This window comes from Suillus clintonianus (assembly GCF_016758775.1).
Source record: "Suillus clintonianus strain FC179 chromosome Unknown DEU56scaffold_3, whole genome shotgun sequence".
In the NCBI taxonomy this organism is placed as follows: domain Eukaryota; kingdom Fungi; phylum Basidiomycota; class Agaricomycetes; order Boletales; family Suillaceae; genus Suillus; species Suillus clintonianus.
Window position 1 is genome coordinate 345,689 of NW_024539227.1, and position 17,934 is coordinate 363,622.

Consider the following 17,934-nt stretch of genomic DNA (forward strand, 5'->3'; position numbering starts at 1 on the left):
ATTTCGGGGCAGTCTTTTTGCCCGCCTTCTTAGATATAGCCTACGCGCATGCCGGTCAATCATTGAGCGTTCCAAGGCAACTTACATCTCACCATGGCTGACGCGCCTAAGCCTGAATGAGAGAACGTAGTAAAGTTGCTGGGAGAAGTCCGCAGGCACAGCGGAGACCGGCAATGCCCGTGGCAGAACTCGGTGGTAAAGTCCCGACTTGCACATAGATATAAACCACGCAACATGACAATATCAATGTAGTCCCTACTCGGTTTCTTAGACAGTGTACTAGCTGTTCGTTGACTTTTTAAGCTCAACCAGATGCCTCAAAACCTCAGCAGCAGGGATAGTTACAGCAGTGTCAAATGATCCAAGTTCACCTCTCAACAATCTGGTCACAACATTCACCAAACCTGCCTTCTCCACTTCCTCCACAAGTGACAAGCGAGGAGGGGCGTGCTGTGGATTGAATATGTTGCGGAGGCATACGACTCCACGGTGCACAAGCCCTGGAATTCCGGCTGCTTCGCCATCACCGGGATCGTCATCCTCCAGAATGACAGATGGGTCTATAAGACGTGCGATGATCGAAAATGCCCTGTGGTGATCCAACTGAAGTTCGAATACTGCTTGACAAGCAGTAGACACGCTGGTCACTATGGCCAAAGCACCCGACGCAGCAAGTCTTGTCGGAAGGTCATCCATGTCCGACATCGCAAGAAGTACTTGTAACTTGGACTTCGTTGCATGAACATCTGGAGAACCGCCATACCTGAAAAACACCTTCTCAGAACCCCCAACAAGATTGCATATTAGCTCAGTGGCTGCTCGCCGGATGAGCGTATGGTCCTCCAGCATGAGAAGTTCGACTTTGTTGAGAAGGTGAGAAGTGCTAGAGATGCGATCGGCACACTCTGTGCTTTGTGAAGCGATATTTGTCAAGGCCATTAAGGCTTCAAATTGTTGTAGAAGATTTGAGGATGAATGGAGCAACAGTTGTGACAGGGGCCGTATTGCATCAAGCATGGCGCCATCAGTAGGCCCGAAGACTTGCAGGGGGGAAGATGTGATGGTCAATTTCGCCAAAGCTTGAATTGCAGGGAGAAGGGAGGTATCAATATGTGTGGAGGATGAGGACGATGCGGAGGACGATGCGGAGGACGATGTGGAGGACGATGTGGAGGACGACGAAGACTGTATGACACGAGAAAGACTCCGTGCACCTCCGCTCTGGAGGACTTTCCCTCTGTTATCTTTGTCCTCCACGATGCATAGGTATATTTTACCCAATGCGAGTCTGATGCCTTGGCTCTCTACACTGGAAGCCACAGACAAGACATCAAGGGCGCCACTTGCAAGAACTTGACAGCATCTGGACTTAACTGCAGCATCATCTTCCAATGCATTTGGTGGTTCCTCGGCCGTTGTCCTCTTGGATCCATTATTGGCCTTAGCCATGCGCTTCAGCTTGGCGACCTGCGCATCTTCTTGACTGAGGCGAGGACGGTAGGCACAGAGGTTGGATATGATGAGAAGAATGCCAAAGAGGAGGCTAGAATTACTGGCAGATGTGGGCAGGGGCTTACGTCTAGGAACAAGTGTAAAGAGCTGCTGCAAGAACTTGGGATCATTCGCCAGGGTCTGTTTGACATCTGGGTCAACACTGAGGTATGCAAGGCCTTCAACGACGTCGTTGAGGGAGGACAGAGAGTCCTTGTCACCGATGACCATTCCTTTCAGCAACTCAGCAAGTTCCATATCCTTGGAGGTAGATGTCGTTCCCTGTGATGCATCCGCGCCTTCTGAGGCATCCGTTTCTGCCCCTCGAGATAATTTCACAAGGGCGATGGCTGCTGCTGCGCGCAAATTTTTGTCGGTAGCCTGACGGGACTTATTCCCAAGCCAGGTGATGATTTCCTCAGATATAAGAGCACGGCATGCCTTGTGTCCACTAGCCTGACCGATCATACGAGCAACCTCCAAGGCAACCGATGGTGATGATGGATATAAATCAAGGGCATCTGTTACATATTCAACCATGCCATCTTGCGCGAAAACACGAGAAGCGGACTGCCAGTCGACGTGGAATAACGCAGAGAAGAAAGAGAGCCCAACGACTATCGCACCCTGCTCCTGATGATTGGAAATGCGGGAGATGATAAGAGGCTGGAAAACTTTTTCTAGTATTTCCGTGGCAGAGTTGGTGGGCCCAGACTCCTGAGGTTTTTGCGACCGCGTCCCTTGACAGAACGCAGAGAGCACGAGATACGCTTTCGAGCGCGACGATTCTGGCTGAGATGGTGCGAAAGCTTCTACGAGGTAAGAGAACTCATCAGGAAGAAAGGCAGTAACATCCTGAGCTTTCCCCATTAATGAATCTAAGCTGAGGGCTCCATACTGAGCGTTCATTGCGGTATTGGGATGAAGTGTATTATATGACTTTGAACAAAGTGAGATGTTGGCGGAGGACAAGTTGAGTCGGCAATTTTCCGAACACGGCGTCACAACGGATCATTTCTTTCAACACCATCATCCAAAGTCATCGGGTGGACTATCGGGACAGCGAAGTCTCATGGATATCCCTGACTGCGAAAATGCAACAAGCAGCCTGAATTCATTCAAAGCGACCACCATCCAATCAGGACATACGGTTCTGCTCAGACTACCTAGTGGCGAGACCAAAGGCTTCAAGGTGGAGAAAGATGCGTGAGCGGTTTCTTGTCTCATTCCCTACCATCACTGAATCGAGTCGCGAAGCGCTATCTCTATAGGGAGAGTCGGCTCCTTTCGCGCAAACGAGTTGATCGGCCATCCATACGGATTGACGTATGAGATTCATGGCAAGGAACTCACCGTCCAGCCGCCTTGTACTCTACAAGAAGTAGGTAAGGGATTTGACAACCACTCCCAAAAATTCTGTGTAGGACTAATCGTAATGAAGAGGAAACGGGCGCTACAAATGAGCTCATCAACGATGGTGAATTTGTGCAGCCGCTTACCCTCGGCGAGATTGAAGGGTTTAAAAAATCTGGCCTCCATGTTTCTGTGCGTCCTGGACCTTATTTCATGCAGAAGCGCAATATAATATATTTCCACAGGAAATAATAAAGGCTCAGATCGAACAACACGCCAATTATTCCATGAAAACTGAATATAGCAAGGAAAAGTATAGGCAACGCAAGGAAGCCAAGTAGTATACTATCCCTGGTTTGTTGACAGTCAAATTGATCAACCGAGCAGGTACTCCAAGACCTTCAGCACTGTTGAGCCGACAATTTACAATGTTTGCGACCACTGGTTCAAAAAAGACCAGAACAGGATCCGTGATATCAGACCGGATACACTGTCTCAAATATTGAATCTGGCGAATATTCGCCCAGGAGGCAGGTACATTGCTGTTGATGAGGCGTCTGGCCTTCTTGTATCAGCAATCCTAGAGAGACTGGGAGGTGAGTGCGGAGAGCTGTTGGCTCTGCGTGAATAGGGGATCTAATCCTTGCAGGGGAGGGACGACTGATTTCTATTTGCGACGTTGATTCGCCGCCCGCATATCCTGTCATGACCCTGATGAATTTTCGCAAAGACGTGCTTACAAACATACACTCGTCATTAAATTGGGCAACTGCCCAGGAAGACTATACACCAGGTTAGTGAGCCTGACTAGATTCTTTGGGGATGCGCCATACTTCCCATCAAGTGACAGCTGTGGCACAAGAATTGTCGTCGGAAGTGGGAAAATCAGAGCGGCATAGGATTCGCCTTGATAAACGGAAGAATGCGGCAGATACTCTTTTAAACGCAAGAGAGGAGTTATTTGCTGGTGAATATGACGCGTGAGTGCCGTCAATTGACATAGTACCTCTTCCGACACCTGGTAGGCTTTTAATCGCTAGCGATTACGACCCCCTGGAGATCCTACAAATCTTGACTCCATATGTGGCGGGATCGGGATCCATAGTCATTCAGAGCCCATTTAGCCAGGTATGTCGTGTTTTCTATTCGATGTACGAATTTAGCTGGATGCCTGAATTATTAGCCTCTAACGGAACTACAATCGAAATTGCGTCTTGACCCAAGCTATCTTGCACCATCAATTACGGAATCATGGCTGCGACGCTATCAAGTTCTACCAGGTCGCACACACCCGACGATGAACACATCAGGATCGGGAGGTTTCTTATTACATGTAATCAAAGTGTAAGTGTAATCGCAGATCCACTCGCAGACAAACGCTTACTGATTGTTTGCAAGATATGATGACCCAAATGCTTCCAAAGTGTCATCTCATCGACAATCAAAACGACGGAAGAAGGAAGCCAACGAAGGAGATTCGTCAGTGCCTCAGACCCTGGAATCATATGATACTACAGAGTTCGAGGAAGAAGACACAACAGTCGCCGACCAGGCAGGCCAAACAAGCGAGTTGGAACAAACAAGCGAGTTGGAACAAACAAGCTAGCATTTCGGTGGTGGATCTACTGATGACATGACAGTAGTACAACAGGTAACAAAGTAGTCATTACCTTCCACAATAACTAATATCAAACAAAACTACATAAACTCTCAGATATCAGGGCTCAGGAAATATAGCGCCAACAACCTGAGCTGGTTCGTGAGCAATGTTCGCTGCAGTTCGACGAAAACGCACCTCGTCCACAATAGTGTAGGCAATGTGCTGGTTCAAGCGCTTGTTCTGTAGGACGGCAAATATTCGTCTTGCTCCTCGCCGAGCATTTGACCGACCTATCATGTTTGCAGCAAGATCTGTAGATCGTGGTGTCAGCTCTATATTTGTACGGGAGAAAACCTCAGCAAACCTGGCACTAAAGCAGAAAGCTTGCGGTTTGCTTCATCCCGACTACGCATTATCTCATCTGTTGACCGTGGTTGACCAGGCGGTTTCAGCCTACCACCCGGCCAAAGAGAATCTTTGAACAAAGCCAAAATAGGCATGATGCGACTTTCTTCATACAACGACTTGATGCTTTGGCGAATTTGCCTATAATTACGTCAGAAGCAACAAGACTATGCAGGGTTTGGTCTCACCGTTCAATGGTGCCACCCAGTACTTGCTGGAGGATGATAACAATTGCTTGCCGCCGGAGCCAATTGTCCTTCTTGTTAAGCTCAAAGATAGCAAGGACAAGATCGCATATAGGAGCAGAGAATGTCGATGTACTAGTTTCTCCTTCCAAAGGACGTAGGTCACTAGACATGTGCATGAACGTGTCCTCCGACGTGGACTTTCCAAACGCTTTCAGGGCTTGAGCGACGAGGTCTTCATCGTGGACCGCAGATCCGACTATGCCAGCAAATTCTGCGGCTTGTCGGGTAAGCCTTTGAATCATAACATCCAACATCGACGGGCCAAAGAACATATCATCGATGCTCTCTGCCACTGAACGATAAACGGATCGGACAAGGTTTTTCCCTGAAAAGCCGGCGGTTCCTTTGGGGACATCCTCTTGGACTTCGGACACGATGAAAGGTGAATCACGGGACAGAAATGCGCGAAGATCATTGCTTTCACAGACGACAGGTATGGCAATCAGATTCTGCTGCTGTAAGTATGCGAAGGAAGCAGGCTCCAACGAGTTCCTCACCTGCATATATTTCTCCAGGGCTTGTCTCCTTGTGTCTACGAAACTGCCGGACAGCGAAGTAACAAGCCTCTTGCCTGGAAAATCGAGACCCTTGACAAGCGTGTATCGATCGCGCAGTTTGCTATGCATCCTCAGGAACTCGTTGTATCTCCTTGCAACAACCCACCCCGAGGCAAATGTTCCGTCAGGTGCGAGCTGCTGCACCTCAATGAGGTATCGCACTACGGATCTCCCCTCTTCTTCTCCCACTGTCGAACTAACGATAGAAACCTTCGTTCGATGGGAGATGAGACGGTTTGCAGATTCTTGCTGTTCATATTGGGTCTTCTGGAAACGCAACTCTCGAAGTTCACGGGCCATGGATGACTTGGACCTTTGAAGCAAACGCAGTTCTTGAGCGTCGCCTGTTAGCTCTGCTTTCTTAATAAGCGTGTCGAGCATGGCATCGTGAGCTTCCAGTTTGGTGATCTTGTCACCAAGGCGTGCAATCTCGTAAGAGAGCTGAAGGTCTCCGGGTCCAGCTAGTTGAAATGTTCCTTGTTCCGTATCCACGGAACCTTCAGCTCTGTCGTCATCTTCTTCGTCGATCATATCGTCTTCCTCATCGCCAAAAATGCCCTTCTTATTGTCTAGTAAGGCCGCGCTGAGGTGGCGATTCCCGTCTCTGTCCTGGCTTGGAGGGAGGAAACTGTGGGGAAGTTGCTCAGTGGCAATGATATCCGTCAGCGCGGCCTGGATGGCTCTCATTCTCTCTGCTTCATCTGCGCTCTGGGCATCTTCTGGATCATCGAAGAGAGGAGCTCTGGATGCGTCTGATGATGTTGCTGAGACCGGGGACATAAGCACATCAATGTTAGTCCGTGAGGCAACGGGCGGACTCGTCCGTGAGCTTTCGCCGCGCTGAATTATAGAGCTCAAGGAAGGGGAAGATTCGGAGCGGAAGATATGGACAGATCCAATGCCGAGAGAATGTGACGTCGGCAGTGGCGGGGGCGACATCGAACGTACCAAGATACGGCCTGCAGGGGGTTCCAGCGATTTAGCACTAGCCCGATTGATATCCTCGACTATTCGGAACCATAGTTCGGATCTCTGAAGGTCCTCAAAGTCTTGTTCCATTGCCTGTTGAACTTGTCTCTGCGCCAACATGACGCTACGACGGACTTTCTTGTCTTCCAAAGGACCCGGAAGGATTTCAATTTGTGCGTAAGAGCGTATGTTATCGATGTACTTCTTAGAGATGGATAATAAGGCAGGATGGGGTGGTGTGACAGAGAAGTAAAGATCTTTAATCATTGAAATGTCCTCTTTGAGCGTTAAGGAGCTTGAAGGACCCTGTAGGGGTTCGTCATCATCCCCAGATGAACTTGAGTCTATTGACTCCAATGGGTTTTTGAAGCTTTCCACTGTTAGCCAAAATTGAACCAGGAGCGAGCGGTGGCGACGATCCATAAACTCCATGAAGTAGGAGAGTGACGTTGGGTTGCTCAAGACGTCACGTAGAGCGACTTGAGTCCGTGAACTAGACTCTGGCGAAGCAGCTGACTTCTACGATTCTCAGCATGAGCAGAAGTTATGAATCACGTAGAGCAGCTTACTGAATCTTCGCCACCCAGGACTACTATTCGTTGTTCGACAGTCCGCTTGGCAGTATAAAGCCTGTCAAGGAAAGCCACTACATCTTCAGTCTTCTCGCCACTTATCCAATCCTCCTTATCGTGATTAGCTGTGGGAGCGTTAACATAAAAGGCAGTAAACTGTTTGAATAAACTGACCAAGAAGTATCCTTGTCCTCCGAATTTCTCCCATGATATCATTCTTCAGGCGACGAGCATCCAGAAGTGACGAACAACGATTGATACTCCGGAGGAATGACTCAAACTCTCGCATGTCAGTTCTAATTGTGATGGTGTCTCCAGGTGAAATTGTCGAAGAAACGCGGTGGTGCCGGCGGGGTGATTGTGCTTCCAAGACATTTCTCACTTGAGAGATGAGTTTCCTGTATATGCGTTGTTAAAAGTGCAAAAAACACCCAAGTACACGTGCACCACATACTGCTGGTGTATTGCGGCCCCTGCCTATCTCGAAGTTAACGACTGCGCTCACACTTGAGTTGTGGACATACCACTTGCTCAATCATCCGATTCCAGAAATCAGGATCGCTCACCATATCCATGATCGGATACAGCACCGCGCATACCAGGATTTCTCTGACAACCACTCTCAGAGCCTTACTGTGGGCCTCCTGCTCCGGAAGAATATGCGAGAGCACCCGCTCCGCAATTGTTCTGAGGTGTATTTCTTCATTCTGTTTTGTAAATGTAGAAGACAAATTCTCCACTGCAGGATGTAGTTTGCCCCCCTTGCCTGCGTATCTACTTGCCAACAACATGTCCAACTCCTCGGATTGCGTCAAGCGGCGCTCTAAGGCTGCACCGCGAAGTGTGACCTCCGATTGTCGGAATTGCTCGATGTGCGCAGTGACTTTGGGCAATATTCGCTTCACTAGAAGAGAAGAAAAGTCAATGGTTGCGGTTGTCTGCAGAAGCCTCTCAAGGGAGTCATGAAGCACCGAAGAGACTGCCGTAGGAAATGAAGGGGATGATGATATGTCCTTGTACCAGGTGAGTACGAAGTCGCGTACGACGAAGATCATGATGTCATTGAGGGTAGATGACACAACAGGCAAGTCAGGGCACAAAGGTGACAATGATTGTGGAGTTTTCTGAGACCAGTGAGAACGAGTGAGGACTGCCTGCCATGCTGCGGGAGTTGAGAAGGCAAGAGGTCTAGCTGCATGTGCGAGCGCGTTCCTATGAGCTGGTTGCTTGTCCAAGGCAACTCCAACAAGAATGTTTGCGACGAAACACAAGAGCGCCACGAAAAGGATGATCACAGGCGAAAGGAGGATGAGGGATATCGGAGACGAGAACGCGCGAGCGACGACAGGAAATACAACGGCGAGAAAGGCGACAGCCAAAGCAGACCTGACACTGATGAATGAGTGCATGTCACGGCGAATTTGGTTGTACATCGCTGTTAGCTAGTACACAACCCGTCAGAGTCATATTGAGATGCATTGAGGTCACTGTTCGCTCACAGGACTTGAGCAACACTTGCCATATCCAGCATCACTCTTTCAACTCGATCTCCTCGATGGACGGCCGTAGAACTCGACGTCTCTCGACTTCGGAAGCGAGCAGAATGGAAGTCCTTCACTGAGTCACTCAGTGCGAGTTCTGTGTGTAAGGACAAGTGTAAGAACTCGAAGCGTGCGCGTGCGGGGTTCGGACTGTAATCGGCTCCAGCCTCCCAGTCACGGTCAAGCTGCTACGCATAAACAATTTTGTAGTATCTACGGCGACAACTCCAGGCTGCACTTGCGCGCCGTTCTGGCTGCTGGCACTCGGGTATGACTTCTTCTACTACACCACGACCCCTCTCTACGCTTGAGAGTTTTCTTTGCGGCGGACTGGCAGGATGCATGGCCGTCACTGTCAGCAATCCGGCAGAAGTAGCCAAGACGCGTTTGCAACTCCAAGGTAGGTTCCGATGGCCTGAGCGACAAAATGCGATATATTGACACGCGGGTAGGTGAGCTGGTCAAAGGTGGAAAAAAAGAGAGTCTATAAGGATGCTTTGGATGTTCTGGCAAAAACTTGGAGAAACGAGGGCATGCGGGGATTGCAAAGAGGACTCGGACCCGCGGTATGTAAATATGTCTATACCAATCTTCTCCTTTGTCTGATAACGTTCTAGTACGTTTACCAGGTTAGATATCATAAGCACTAGGGATGCTCTCTCGATATTAATGTTGATACCTTACAGACACTTTTGAATGGATCACGTCTAGGTACGCGACTTATTCTGCCCTGCTGTCCAGATTCTCTCTTAATTACTACTACAGGGTTCTATGAGCCTTTCCGACGAGCTATCAACCGCTCAATAGGTAGATCTGGCACCGACCAAATACCATGGACTTCTGTTGTAGCTGGTGCCGCAAGTGGTATGATAGGAGGTATGCATTAAGTCATGATGCGAGTACTGTTTTTGATTCGCTTGTATCAGCTTCGCTCGGGAACCCACTCTTCTTGATAAAAGCACGAATGCAGGTACGCACACCCCGCCCTCGCACTATTCAACATATCGATGACAGTGTCGACAGGCATACTCTCCTATATTGCCAGTTGGCGCACAACATTACTACAAGAGCTCGTTTGACGCATTCGCCACAATCTTTAGGACAGAAAAAATTTGGGGTCTAATACGTGGCTTGGATGCAGCCATTCTGCGGACAGCTATGGGATCTTCAGTTCAGCTTCCTACGTACAAATGGACTAAACACCAACTTGACTCACATGGATTACTTCCTTCAAACAGCATATTGACTTACCTTGCTAGTTCCTCCGTGTCTGGAGTTTGCGTGGTGTGTTTGTTTCTCAATCCAAGTAGCCAACAAACCGTGGTCTGACTCCTCGTAGTGCATTGTTATGCAGCCTACTGATACGGTTGGTGGGCTCGCTGCTCGTAGTCGGAATTTTGAGCTCATCTATATTCACGGCCAGGCCCTTACCCGAATATACAACCAACCAACAATACGCACCCCTGATGGTCGTTTAGTAGGGACACTGTATAGGAATCCCATCGACTGTCTCTGGAAGACATTCAAGACCGAGGGCGTGCTCGGGTGGTACAAGGGTATGTAGTGATACGTATATTGCAACAAGTCTTATTCAAAATACACATTTAGGTTCAACTGCACAGTTTCTTCGTGTTGCACCCCATACGTGAGTTGTCCTCGGCTTGCAAAATGTGCATCTTTCTGACTGCCATTCGTAGCATTATTACCCTCACTGTGAACGATATCATCTTGGCTCTGTATAAAGAGATCCGTAATCGTAGATCATGACCTCAACCTGTCTTTGGCCTCTTCATACTAAACGAAAACCTACATGTGACTGGGCATGCCATATGGAATATGGCCAGAAGACTCGTGGTATGTAGAACGTAGAATCGTTCGCACAATACTGGCGTAGCATCCCGGTATTTTAGAGCACACCAAACATGGACCAAGACCGACTTGGTCCGCATTTCTTGTTCTGTATGTAGGAGACAGGAGAAATAAGATGAAGGCTAACATGAAGAGCGAGTCAATCATTCAAGAGCTGGTGCACGCAGAGCAAAGGCGACGCAAGAGATTGGAGGCGTACTTCACCCACCCGAAGGAGATTTCGCCTTCAAGGCCAAATGAATGAAGCAGATCAAAACTAACGAAGACCACGAACAAGCGCTTGACGTAAATTCCGCCTAACCTCCCAAGCCCTGATGAACATTAATATTGTCGTTCCTTCTTGCTATCGGTTACATTCGGCCAGATCACTTACTCGTCCACCTCACAATTCTGCCTCAATGTGGAGATACAAGAAATCTGCTTTGACCTTTCAAGGAAAGGAACTACTAGTAGATTCCTATGGACGAACCATCGTCCTCCCATTTCAGAGAAAGCCGGTGTATTTAACTACTTACTGGAGAATAGAGGACGGACTAATCGACAATACGAAGACACCCCCAAGATTCGTTGACCGTTCTTTCTAACGAATGTCTTCCTCTTGCTACGTTCTGGCTAGGAGGTCTTTCTGCTCATCATATCAGATTGAATGATCACCGTTTCCTCTGTGATGTGCACAGTCATTAGTTCCATGCTCAAGCCCTCCTGTACACCTCGCTCTGAACGAGGACGACACCACTTTTCTGGCATCCACATCCAATTGCTTGTTGACAATGATGTTGCCCCTCGCTTCAGTGGACTTCGGTCGGCGAGTTGCCACCTACGTCGAAGTGTACTTGCAGAATGACGAGGCAGAACGTGATCCCCTGAACAAAAGTTCTATGAATAGCTTGGTTTTAAGTTCAGAAAACTCACCACAATAGGAGTAATGATGGCCAGCATAATATATTGGGCGTTGGATCCAATGAAGAATGTCACAAGGAGTATAAGGATACTTGTGGCATAAAAAGCGCCGCTCTCAATGACGACGACGAAAACGGGTAGAAAAGCGCCAAGGCCCTCCTCTGCCATGAAACGGCGAGAGCGGTAGATGCGCCAGGCATTCAAAACTGCATCACTTCGGTCATCAGGAGCCCCAAGGTTAGGCGTAATCGACGTACTGGTACTGGTAACACTGACAACCATGGTCAATGTATCGAATGTGGCGATACATCCATCAACAGTGGGAGGAACATTAGACTGCGGACGGGCCCGTGAAAGGGTCCCGATACCATAGTATCCAGTGACTGCGAAATGTTTTGGGATAAGACGATGGTCGAATAGGAACTTCCGAGATACTCGCCTACGTTAGCTAAGAGTATGATACAGCCAGGAACGGCAACAAACGGGCTTCTGTTGTTAAGCACATAACATCGCCAAACCTACGACCCTACTCAGAGGGGAAAGTAAACGTGTTAAGTGGAAAAACTCACAACTATCCCATCGGCGAGAATGGTTTGCGTGATGTAAAGCGTCATTGACGCAACAAACAGCGGCGAAGCAAAGTTGGAATAGTAGGCATTTGCACCAATCGTATCCACCTTGAATACGAATGCCTCTAACGCTCGAACAAAATCAACGATTAGGTGCTGAACGTTATCGTGTTGAGCTTTCCCCCAAGAGGTTTGACTACAATCAGTAACCTACGGCCGTTGCGATGCATAGCAGCAAGGTTGCCACTGGGAGAATGAGTTGCCGTTGAATTCCCGTTTTCTTGAGGAGGATGAACAATGTAAACCAGTACAGAGTGAAGAACACGCCTGTTTTGGATAATGAAATTCAACAACATAACACTTCCACTGGTCGCGCACCATACAACAAGATCTCGAGAAATAAACCTGATAACGCAGCTGTGTCCATAGGTATGCTCATAATGACTGCCGTGTCACCAGACCAGTTGGGTCAAATTCAGTCAGGCGAGTATCTTGGGCGATGTCCGTACACGTAAGAACAGGCCAATATGAGGTTCCTTCAAGTTGTAGGGTCGAGCGTAGGGAATCACCTTGTGGAAAGATGGAGACTTGAGAGCATATATATATTGTAGCAAGAAGCTGTGCTGGGTCCTTCATGGCCAACGCCTGTGCTGTGACTCGGATGTGATGCATACAAGGAATTATGATATCAGTGTATCAACCCACAAGAGAAGATAACGCTGAATGAAATTACCAACCACCTCCTGCCACTGGCCAACTATTCACGGCATGGTCCAGTTTACTCCCGTGTTGTTCGCAACTAAGTATCTGATGGGCCATGGTCGCTAGATTGTGAACAATATGTTATCAATGAGACGACGAATTCCCGAGCGGCGAGCACCATCTCATTAGCAGGCGACAAACTGCCGAACCGCGCGGGGTATAAATCATCGTATTTAGGCATTGATATTGACTATCTGTATTCGATACTTGCTGTACTGGCACGGAACTGTTATCGAAACTGAGTATTGTCTTTGAAAGAAAGATTTGCAATAACTCACCTGCCGCTTATCGGAACAATTGAATGTCCCTACCTCTCGGAGATTTTGACCCAACCAACCAACTGGCACGTTGAAACAATGCTCTACAGACTGCGGCAGGCTCGTGAACAATTTCTTCACACAAATTCCAAGTGACGGGATCAGTACTTGTGAGCGCTGATCGCGGGACTATGCAAGACACGCTGCACACGAGCGTCAGTGCCATGAGGTGCCATGCGGCATGCCTCAAACAATGGCGCCGTATTGACAGCCTGAAAGCAAGCCGTGCCAGGTACTGAATATCACATAGTACACGCAGATGGAACAGCAGCAACCAGTGATAGCGCTCGTGTGAACTTGAGAATCAGCGTAGGCGCGAGACCTGGTAAGTAGCTTTGCAATTGTGGATGATCATACAGCCGCTGAATAAAACAAAAAACACAGCCACAGTGCAATCTGCCATCCATGGCGTTTTGCCGCAAAAAAGTGAACCCGACCCGGATTGAACGGATGACCTTATGGATACCCGGAACTTGTAGTTCAACTGGAATCATACGCGCTACCACTGCGCCACGGGTTCATGTGATAACTCACTTCAGGTGATCTATAGGACTAGTATGTTATCGGAACACATTCCTATGAAACGGCCACCCTGCGTTTTCAGGTACTTAGACTTGTACAATCCACCAACAGTCAACGACAAATCTCGAGGGACGTCGCGGTTATGTTTACGGCGCCCCTAGTACATAGTGAATTTAGAGCTTCAAACGTTGCTGCCCCCGAAGCCAATTTATTCATAGTAAGAGATAGTTAATAAGTAAGAATCAAAAAATAGGACCGAGGTTGTTTCTCAATAATATTAATGGGGTTGGACCGTCATCATGAAGGCAAAATGATTCGGATACGGGGAATCGAACCCCGAGCAACCGCGCACCCTGCGATGAGAGGCGGATATGTTACCTTTACACCATAACCGATTTACAGAGTGTCGTAAGTTTGCGCAGTGTCAGCAAGCCCTATTCAACAGATTGGACTGTTGGACTGTAACTTAGTTCCTGTCGACGAAATGGAGGTCGTCTGCGAAGCTAGCCTTAAGCATATAATATCATTACACCCCAACCTCCTACACGTCGTACCTACTAAAGGGGCCTCACTCTCGCATTACCCTCAGCAGTCATCCGTTCAAGGCAACCTTGTCCACCTAGAATTCTTTGTGGTGGCAAGATACACTTCCGATCCAGGGCCGCGGTCCATCCAGGCAGATACTTGCTTGGGCATCAAATTTGTCACCTGGCGCAAATTGTAAGGCCGAGACTCCTACTCTTCTTCAAAACACTTCACTTACGAGGAACTTCTGGCCTACTTTGAAATCCCCTGCTTGAGATCCTTCAGCAATCGACAAGTTGAGCACATCCCAGACGGTTAACTGGGCTTTGCGACCATCGTCGCCGCTTCGTGTGGGAGTATATGCATCCTTCACGATAATAACACGGAAATTCCTTACTTCCCGAGAGGGACATTTGCTCTGGGGGAGCACTGAGTGAAAAAACCAACTTGATGCGAGTGTCAAACTTACCTGCACTTCTCGCTCGATATCGCCCGCGACAGCTTCGTTATCTCGGAGAAGCTTCTCTCTGATGTGTGCAGCAAGACTGCCTCCTTCAACGCGGCTGAGCCGTGCGAGTATCGCCTGGGCTTGGTAACCATCACACTCTTCCAATGATTCATATAAATCGTCAAGGTTGTCCGGTATCTCTGAAACAGTCCATAAGCACCGTACAACCTTAGTCGCGGCCTTCTCACCTTCGTTTTGGACTTTGAAGGCCGGGCCCACACGACGTTCAAGCCTATCTGCATACTCTGACATTAACGCCGCTCGTCTTTCAACTTCTAACCAAATCTTTGATGCAGCGACTGTGCGCTTCCTCTGACATAGAATGTGAGCGCTAGAATTAGTGCAGGGCTCTTCAACTCACCGTCCATTTTTCACTCAGGACATTTTCATCCTTGGCACTGTGGGGACCCTCCATCCGCCTCCCGTTCTCGTCTTCGAAGAATTCAATATATGCGACAGGATGAGACTTTAAAAACGAAAGTCAGCTATGTCTGGCTGTCACACGCTCATCCTACCTTGATAACTTCGACCGCTGCAACGGCCACGTTTCCGCCGTCCGCCGTGAGGCTGTTGAACGTCGCAATGAATGGACTTCGCTGGAAGCCAAGCTTTGCGTGCCAAGGGGCCATATGGGACGAGTTACCTGTCAGCACCAGGACATTCGATTCATATGCCTCGAGGACCTCCTGTCCATCTTTGCGTTCTGTAGAGAGCTGTACCAAAAGTCAACCAATGTCACAACATAAAATGATTCTAGTCACCCTGGCTCCAGCAACAGCAATTTTTCTCCCGATCTTAATATGGCCCTTACGGATGGCTCTCGCAAGCGGCTTGTCGACCCTCGCGCGCAGTCTATACCATCCGTCTGTTACCTCTAACTCGGGATGTGAAGCAATGGGAAAACCATCGTCACTTTCTCCAGCTGGCGACCAAGTCACGTTTGACACGCAGAGCACCATCGGAGATGCAGCAGGCGCATCTCTTGTGGTTATCAGTCGTAGTGGTGGTCGTGATGATCCGTTCAAGTCTCGTTCATATCTGCGCCAATGATTAGTCACAGAAGAAAAGTAGTCAGACGGCGCAACCTGTAGAGTAGCTGGCGGATCACTTCAGGCCAGCACCACCGTTTGCGATCGGGATCCGACTCTGCATCTGGTTCGAGTGCGACCATTCCAGCAAGCTTCCAGAGGATAAGTGACCAATGGTTGTTGACCCATTCCTGTGTGGCCAACGAACACCCTCTTACGTGGAGTTCTTCTAGAGCGGCAGTAGGTCCGAGAGGCTTCGCATCAGAGGGTTGGGCACCTGCGATCGGCGTAACAGATGGTGTATAAAATGAGTAAAAGAGAGCGGTAGCAGGTGTTATCTGGGATAGCTCTGTGACAGTTCTATATAGAAGTGTGTTAGTGATCAGCATTGCAGCTAAATTGACAGACTGACATTCCCTGATTCTCCAGTTCTGCAGTTGTGTGGGCCTGAGGTATAAGACCAGAAGTGGCAAGTGTCGTCCTTCCTGCGGGAGGGACTGTAACAATAGGGATAAGCCTTCTGGTGAATCACTGCAGTGAAACACCTACCAAGGTTGAATACTTTGCCTGTGCCTTTTTCAGGAGCTTTCTTGACAGGCCGAGGAGATTGGGTTGCTGATGGCGGATACATAGGCCGCTGTAAGCTGGTACTTGGGGAAGCAAGCAATGAGGCAGCTGATGCTGCGTTGCCCAATTCCGGAGGCTTTACGCCTGGTTTGAACGGCGTCACGAACTTGGACTTGACCAGACCACCACGTAAATTTCGCGGCGTCAGACCTAGGGGTCGAAATGCGCTCCCGGGATCCCCCAATGCTGATGGACGGACAGGCGTTGCTGGTACAGTAGAAGTAGATGGAGGCATATGAGAAGATGCAGACGCAAAGCCCTGACGATGAGGATTAAGGGGAGAGTTGACATATGCCGAACTGGCTGTCCCCGTGAGAGGCTGTCGTGACGGTGCGGAGGTGATCAAAGGAGATTTGAATGGTTTCTGCTTTCCCTTGAAGTCGCTGACACCAAGCGCTGGTAGGACAGGCGTCGATCGTGCGCGAGCTTCGAGTGACTTGCGGGTAGTCATCGCAGGAGTCGGCGTATCTGGTACTTGAGGCGAAAAAGAATTGTGCACTGCTCCGAGAACGGTGCGCCGAGGAGAGGATGGTTGTGCAGAGGAAGCAGGTGCAAACGCTCCAGAATGTTGGGAGGAACTCGATTCATCAGCCTCACCCTGCCACATCTTGATCTTTTCCTCGGCCTTGCGCAATGCAGCCGTTGACGGGACGATGAGCTTCCCTTTCCCGACGGACGTAAAACCCACACTTGTACTGTGACTAGCAGTCGTCTCGTAAACATTCTCTTTGGTTTTCTCGAGGCGAGACGCAGCAGATTGAAAGCCCACAAATGCGGCGGGAGGAGCTGAAGTAAACCACGAAGAGTAATCGACTTCTGAGGGTGCCTCGGGTGAAGGTGAACGGTGTGAGTCATCCAGATTCTCGATAGGCAGAGCTGATGCAGACTTGAAGGCTACTGGTTGGAGAACGGCAGATGCTTTGGCAAAAGATGCATATACGGCTGGTTTCGGGGCATCCGAATCAGCAAACGGGTCATTTGCCGAAGCAAAAGGATTATCGTCGCCTTGAGAAGCTATGTCTTGGGAGGAGAGTAGGTCCTGATCGGACGAAATGCTACGATCTGCAGGTTCGCCCGAGATGAGCGTGCGGTGCGAGTTGTTGGGTAGGGGTGCTTTGTGAAGTGGAGGAGCTGGTTGAGAAAGGAGTGCCTCTATGGCATCAAAAGCGCTTATATCATCTTGACTCATGTCATCGACTTGTTCATCATAGGTCGGAGAAGACATTCTCATCTTCTTCCTCGGTGGACTTGGAGAAGAATCTGCACAAGTGTAATGTCAAGCCATAAGATAGGATCCTGAAATGTCTCACCTAGATTATACATCGTTTGTTACAGTTACAAGGTTGTGAAGAGTGGAAGAAGTTTAGAAGCGAGGTCATCTACGCGACGCGACTTTGATCACGTGTGGCATTGATTACATCAGCTGAAGCGGGAATTGTGGGTGTTGAAACTAAGCCGTTCCTTCTTGCAATCCACGGAACGTCACGAGTGTTATTAGGCTTGATCTGACATTGTTCTATATACCAAGGTTACATAGACCTTCCCCCGTAGTTGAACAATAAATTGATTTT

The 17,934-nt window shown here is 48.9% G+C and overlaps 6 protein-coding genes and 2 non-coding genes across 8 annotated transcripts; 2 read left to right on the forward strand and 6 right to left on the reverse strand.

Annotated features, from left to right (window-relative positions):
* Positions 1-188: 188 nt before the first annotated feature.
* On the reverse strand, positions 189-2,464 carry DEU56DRAFT_767859 (ARM repeat-containing protein). The gene has a single exon (XM_041351190.1). The coding sequence runs from the start codon at positions 2,398-2,400 to the stop codon at positions 280-282; it is 2,121 nt and encodes a 706-aa protein (XP_041214746.1). The 5' UTR covers positions 2,401-2,464; the 3' UTR covers positions 189-279.
* Positions 2,465-2,495: 31 nt separating this feature from the next.
* DEU56DRAFT_767865 (Gcd10p-domain-containing protein) lies at positions 2,496-4,426 on the forward strand. Its single transcript, XM_041351191.1, has 9 exons — positions 2,496-2,697; positions 2,749-2,876; positions 2,933-3,036; positions 3,090-3,181; positions 3,232-3,440; positions 3,494-3,637; positions 3,695-3,824; positions 3,870-3,972; positions 4,028-4,426. Exons 1-9 carry the CDS (start codon positions 2,564-2,566, stop codon positions 4,190-4,192), a joined length of 1,209 nt encoding a protein of 402 aa, XP_041214747.1. The 5' UTR covers positions 2,496-2,563; the 3' UTR covers positions 4,193-4,426.
* A 210-nt stretch (positions 4,427-4,636) lies between these two features.
* DEU56DRAFT_943188 (PhoX domain-containing protein) lies at positions 4,637-8,817 on the reverse strand (the record flags this gene model as incomplete). The annotated part of the gene is made up of 8 exons (XM_041358959.1): positions 7,720-8,817; positions 7,650-7,672; positions 7,370-7,593; positions 7,193-7,320; positions 5,595-7,142; positions 5,038-5,549; positions 4,809-4,990; positions 4,637-4,755 (listed from the first exon to the last, which is right to left on the reverse strand). Coding segments are annotated over exons 1-8 (3,645 nt in total), but the record flags the coding sequence as incomplete, so codon positions are not given.
* A 183-nt stretch (positions 8,818-9,000) lies between these two features.
* On the forward strand, positions 9,001-10,735 carry DEU56DRAFT_876936 (mitochondrial carrier domain-containing protein). The gene is made up of 10 exons (XM_041356020.1): positions 9,001-9,140; positions 9,194-9,314; positions 9,423-9,447; positions 9,502-9,612; positions 9,663-9,706; positions 9,760-10,020; positions 10,076-10,102; positions 10,160-10,292; positions 10,345-10,381; positions 10,434-10,735. Exons 1-10 carry the CDS (start codon positions 9,007-9,009, stop codon positions 10,501-10,503), a joined length of 963 nt encoding a protein of 320 aa, XP_041214749.1. The 5' UTR covers positions 9,001-9,006; the 3' UTR covers positions 10,504-10,735.
* Positions 10,736-10,844: 109 nt separating this feature from the next.
* On the reverse strand, positions 10,845-12,869 carry DEU56DRAFT_943206 (uncharacterized protein). Its single transcript, XM_041358960.1, has 7 exons — positions 12,453-12,869; positions 12,289-12,401; positions 12,075-12,230; positions 11,945-12,023; positions 11,763-11,888; positions 11,518-11,711; positions 10,845-11,481 (listed from the first exon to the last, which is right to left on the reverse strand). The coding sequence occupies exons 1-7, from the start codon at positions 12,511-12,513 to the stop codon at positions 11,218-11,220; spliced, it is 993 nt and encodes a 330-aa protein (XP_041214750.1). The 5' UTR covers positions 12,514-12,869; the 3' UTR covers positions 10,845-11,217.
* Positions 12,870-13,580: 711 nt separating this feature from the next.
* DEU56DRAFT_t25 lies at positions 13,581-13,673 on the reverse strand. The gene has a single exon. It is a non-coding gene; the product is annotated as a tRNA-Trp (tRNA).
* A 316-nt stretch (positions 13,674-13,989) lies between these two features.
* DEU56DRAFT_t24 lies at positions 13,990-14,070 on the reverse strand. The gene has a single exon. It is a non-coding gene; the product is annotated as a tRNA-Glu (tRNA).
* On the reverse strand, positions 14,055-17,799 carry DEU56DRAFT_767885 (uncharacterized protein). The gene is made up of 12 exons (XM_041351192.1): positions 17,674-17,799; positions 16,286-17,623; positions 16,149-16,233; positions 15,794-16,096; positions 15,470-15,746; positions 15,224-15,421; positions 15,070-15,174; positions 14,897-15,020; positions 14,670-14,848; positions 14,439-14,618; positions 14,230-14,383; positions 14,055-14,170 (listed from the first exon to the last, which is right to left on the reverse strand). Exons 1-11 carry the CDS (start codon positions 17,684-17,686, stop codon positions 14,276-14,278), a joined length of 2,910 nt encoding a protein of 969 aa, XP_041214751.1. The 5' UTR covers positions 17,687-17,799; the 3' UTR covers positions 14,055-14,170; positions 14,230-14,275.
* Between the last annotated feature and the right edge of the window lie 135 nt (positions 17,800-17,934).

What these genes read in the sequence shown, in the direction of transcription:
- DEU56DRAFT_767859 (XM_041351190.1), bottom strand. Translation starts at nt 2,400, where the DNA reads ATGAACGCTCAGTATGGAGCCCTCAGCTTAGATTCATTAATGGGGAAA.
- DEU56DRAFT_876936 (XM_041356020.1), top strand. Translation starts at nt 9,007, where the DNA reads ATGACTTCTTCTACTACACCACGACCCCTCTCTACGCTTGAGAGTTTT. An exon ending in CGTTTGCAACTCCAAGGTAG is followed by an intron (nt 9,141 to 9,193) that starts GTTCCGATGGCC and finishes CGGGTAGGTGAG; the next exon opens with CTGGTCAAAGGTGGAAAAAA. An exon ending in CCGTGTCTGGAGTTTGCGTG is followed by an intron (nt 10,021 to 10,075) that starts GTGTGTTTGTTT and finishes GACTCCTCGTAG; the next exon opens with TGCATTGTTATGCAGCCTAC.
- DEU56DRAFT_767885 (XM_041351192.1), bottom strand. An exon ending in AGGCAAAGTATTCAACCTTG is followed by an intron (nt 16,234 to 16,285) that starts GTAGGTGTTTCA and finishes CTATTGTTACAG; the next exon opens with TCCCTCCCGCAGGAAGGACG. An exon ending in ATATCGAGCGAGAAGTGCAG is followed by an intron (nt 14,619 to 14,669) that starts GTAAGTTTGACA and finishes GTGCTCCCCCAG; the next exon opens with AGCAAATGTCCCTCTCGGGA.
- DEU56DRAFT_943206 (XM_041358960.1), bottom strand. Translation starts at nt 12,513, where the DNA reads ATGAGCATACCTATGGACACAGCTGCGTTATCAGGTTTATTTCTCGAG. An exon ending in TCTCGAGATCTTGTTGTATG is followed by an intron (nt 12,402 to 12,452) that starts GTGCGCGACCAG and finishes TATCCAAAACAG; the next exon opens with GCGTGTTCTTCACTCTGTAC. An exon ending in TGCTATGCATCGCAACGGCC is followed by an intron (nt 12,231 to 12,288) that starts GTAGGTTACTGA and finishes GATAACGTTCAG; the next exon opens with CACCTAATCGTTGATTTTGT.
- DEU56DRAFT_767865 (XM_041351191.1), top strand. Translation starts at nt 2,564, where the DNA reads ATGGATATCCCTGACTGCGAAAATGCAACAAGCAGCCTGAATTCATTC. An exon ending in AATCTGGCCTCCATGTTTCT is followed by an intron (nt 3,037 to 3,089) that starts GTGCGTCCTGGA and finishes ATATTTCCACAG; the next exon opens with GAAATAATAAAGGCTCAGAT. An exon ending in AATCCTAGAGAGACTGGGAG is followed by an intron (nt 3,441 to 3,493) that starts GTGAGTGCGGAG and finishes TAATCCTTGCAG; the next exon opens with GGGAGGGACGACTGATTTCT.